The 2434-nt window shown below is 42.5% G+C and overlaps 1 protein-coding gene across 2 annotated transcripts in view; it reads left to right on the top strand.

Annotated features, from left to right (window-relative positions):
• nbas (NBAS subunit of NRZ tethering complex) overlaps positions 1-2434 on the top strand; it is a 127942-nt gene that overhangs the window by 28579 nt on the left and 96929 nt on the right. For both annotated transcript variants that reach the window (XM_031870363.1, XM_031870362.1), the window contains exon 19: positions 557-635. In XM_031870363.1, coding sequence (XP_031726223.1) covers positions 557-635 — 79 coding nt within the window. The remainder of the gene's footprint in view (positions 1-556; positions 636-2434) is intronic.

Raw genomic sequence — 2434 nt, 5'->3', positions numbered from 1 at the left:
GTGAGTGAATAAGTGGTGAAAATGGCTTTATTTTTACCCGATCGCTCGCAGTAGCTCTCAGCCTTTTGCGGTTCCTTCCCCTCGGGCACACCTTGGGTGATGGAATTGGAGGTAGATGCTTTATAACCGAGTGCCTTGGTGTTTGTGATCATCCAATTTATTTATGGTCGTGATTAAACGACATTGAAAATGGATTTGACTCTCACAGGGCAATCACTCACCTCATTGACAAACAGCGTCCCATACATAACAACCAAAGGGTTCTTGTGGTCATAAGGAGTTGATTTGTTGCCCTTAAAAAATGATTAGGTCTAGAGGGCACTATGTGGTATTGTAGTCACCAGTCCCGAGCATTGTTATGTAGGTCCCTGCGGGTGTTCCGTATCGGGTCAATTTACAGTTAATTTAAAGCTACAGTGCGTGTCAGTGCGGTGTATGAAACACTATTCAGAGCCTGTAATTTGAGTTTTCAATGTACTGCTTTTGGACAGGAATGTTGATGTGTTGACGTGGTTGTCACGGGCATGTTGTTGATTTTATGTGTGCCCATGCTTAGGCTGACTCTGGAGCAGAAGGAGCTGTGTCGTAGCCGTCTGAAACTACTCTCCTACCTGGACCGTCTGGAAACATACGAGGTAACAACAACAACCAGCCCCCAGGGAATCCTCTTCTTACACTACATGAATTCAGTCTGAGATATCACAGTTTGCCACAGTTAAAAAGACTTAATTAAGGCTGTAAAGATTTATTATAAAGATTGTTCGTCTTGTTTAATTGTTTGTCTATGAAATGTCAGCAAATAGTGAAAAATGTCACAGTCTCAGAGAACAAGACGCTTTATTATCGTAGAAGAAAAGCACGAAATGTTCACATTTGAGGAGGAGGAGGAGGCAGTAAAGTTTTGCCTTGAAAGAAATACTCAAACAACGAATGATCAAAATAGCTTTAATTGTCTGTTGTCTGTTTAATTAATCTACTTCATATTTAATAACCAAAATCAACCATCAAATAGGCGAATGTAAAAGTTATTAGGTAAACACCCTGTCGTCTATACTTCAGTCTTCTACCAGTGTGAGCCAAGACTACACTGCAGTTACACATGTAAACGGAAGAGATAAGCCTGAAATACGGCACTGAAATCCCTCCTGTGTAAACGCAGTGTTGGACCACAAACGGCAGTCAGCACTATGACGAAATTTTCACGTCACTCATCTCGGCCTCGCAAGGATCAATTTGTATAGAAAGTAATTAATGAGATCAGCCTTCAACACGCCAGTGACGTGAGATAGTAACTAATACATTAACATGTTTTGCAGAAGACACAAACGCTACGTTAATGCATTTGTCAAACATCCTTCGTCGCTCTGTTGTTTTCCCATCGGCACCCTAATGCGTTCTCCTTTCACCCCAGCAAAGCACGGAGGCTTTCCTCGTCTGCCTCTTTATGAAGACTCTCTCTTAACCCCACTAATCTCTTTAGAAATATTAAAAAGTTGGGGGAAGATATTTACGTGAGGGGCATTTGAAGTATGCAAATAAAAGAATGACGGTAGCTATCCCAGAGACAAATCTGATGCGAGAAAACCCAGTTTTACTCTGATAGCGACCGGCCTTCAGTATAAAAGCATAAAGGGCAGCATAGATAGTTGAACTTTGACACTTGCAACCACTTAACCCTTGAGATTTACGATGATTAATGTTAAGACGAACGCCCTTTTCATCCACAATAAATCTCAGACGAACAGGGCCGTACTTTTAGAGGAGAGATGAGGTTGTACCCTGCTACATATTCAACTCAGACAGAATGACATCTCTCTTTTTATTCGGACATTGTCATGGTAACTGCAGTACTCGTCTGATTCCTTTTGCCCCAATCCATTTTCTCTGGCTGTCTATGAATATGATATTAGGGTTTTTATCATCCCCACTTGGGCCGGCTCAGTCTGCATACGGCCCATTCAAAGGCTATCCATCAGACACACAGACTCCCACACACACACACACACACACACACACACGCACACACCCTGGCATAGAGGAGGCTACAGAGATTTTATACACACATCGACACACATGCATCCCTCTCAGCCAAAGGCCAGCACAAGAAATGTTCCCTTCTGACGCGTGCGTGTGCGCACACTTTACACACTCAAATACCTTCCTCAGATGGTTTCAACTAAAAGGACACGACAGCCGTGTGCTCCAAAGTTAAATAGCATCTCTGTTGATTTTGTCTCTGCACATTCATCTGCATTCACTTCCTCTACCCACTTTGTTTTTCCCCCGTTTCATCTTTGGTGCGACTTTCCGACCACTCACTGAACAAAAAAAAATTTGCTTCACAAATGTCTTTTTATGAACCACAGTTGTATTCCTCTGGTCTTTTTTCTCTCTCTCTCTCTCTCTCTCTCTCTCTCTCTCTCTCTCTCTCTCT

The sequence above is a fragment of the Anarrhichthys ocellatus genome, unplaced genomic scaffold (assembly GCF_004355925.1).
Source record: "Anarrhichthys ocellatus isolate YVR2014 unplaced genomic scaffold, GSC_Weel_1.0 scaffold52, whole genome shotgun sequence".
Taxonomy (NCBI): domain Eukaryota; kingdom Metazoa; phylum Chordata; class Actinopteri; order Perciformes; family Anarhichadidae; genus Anarrhichthys; species Anarrhichthys ocellatus.
Note: the sequence above shows the minus strand (reverse complement) of the source record. Positions and strands in the feature narration are given on the sequence as shown.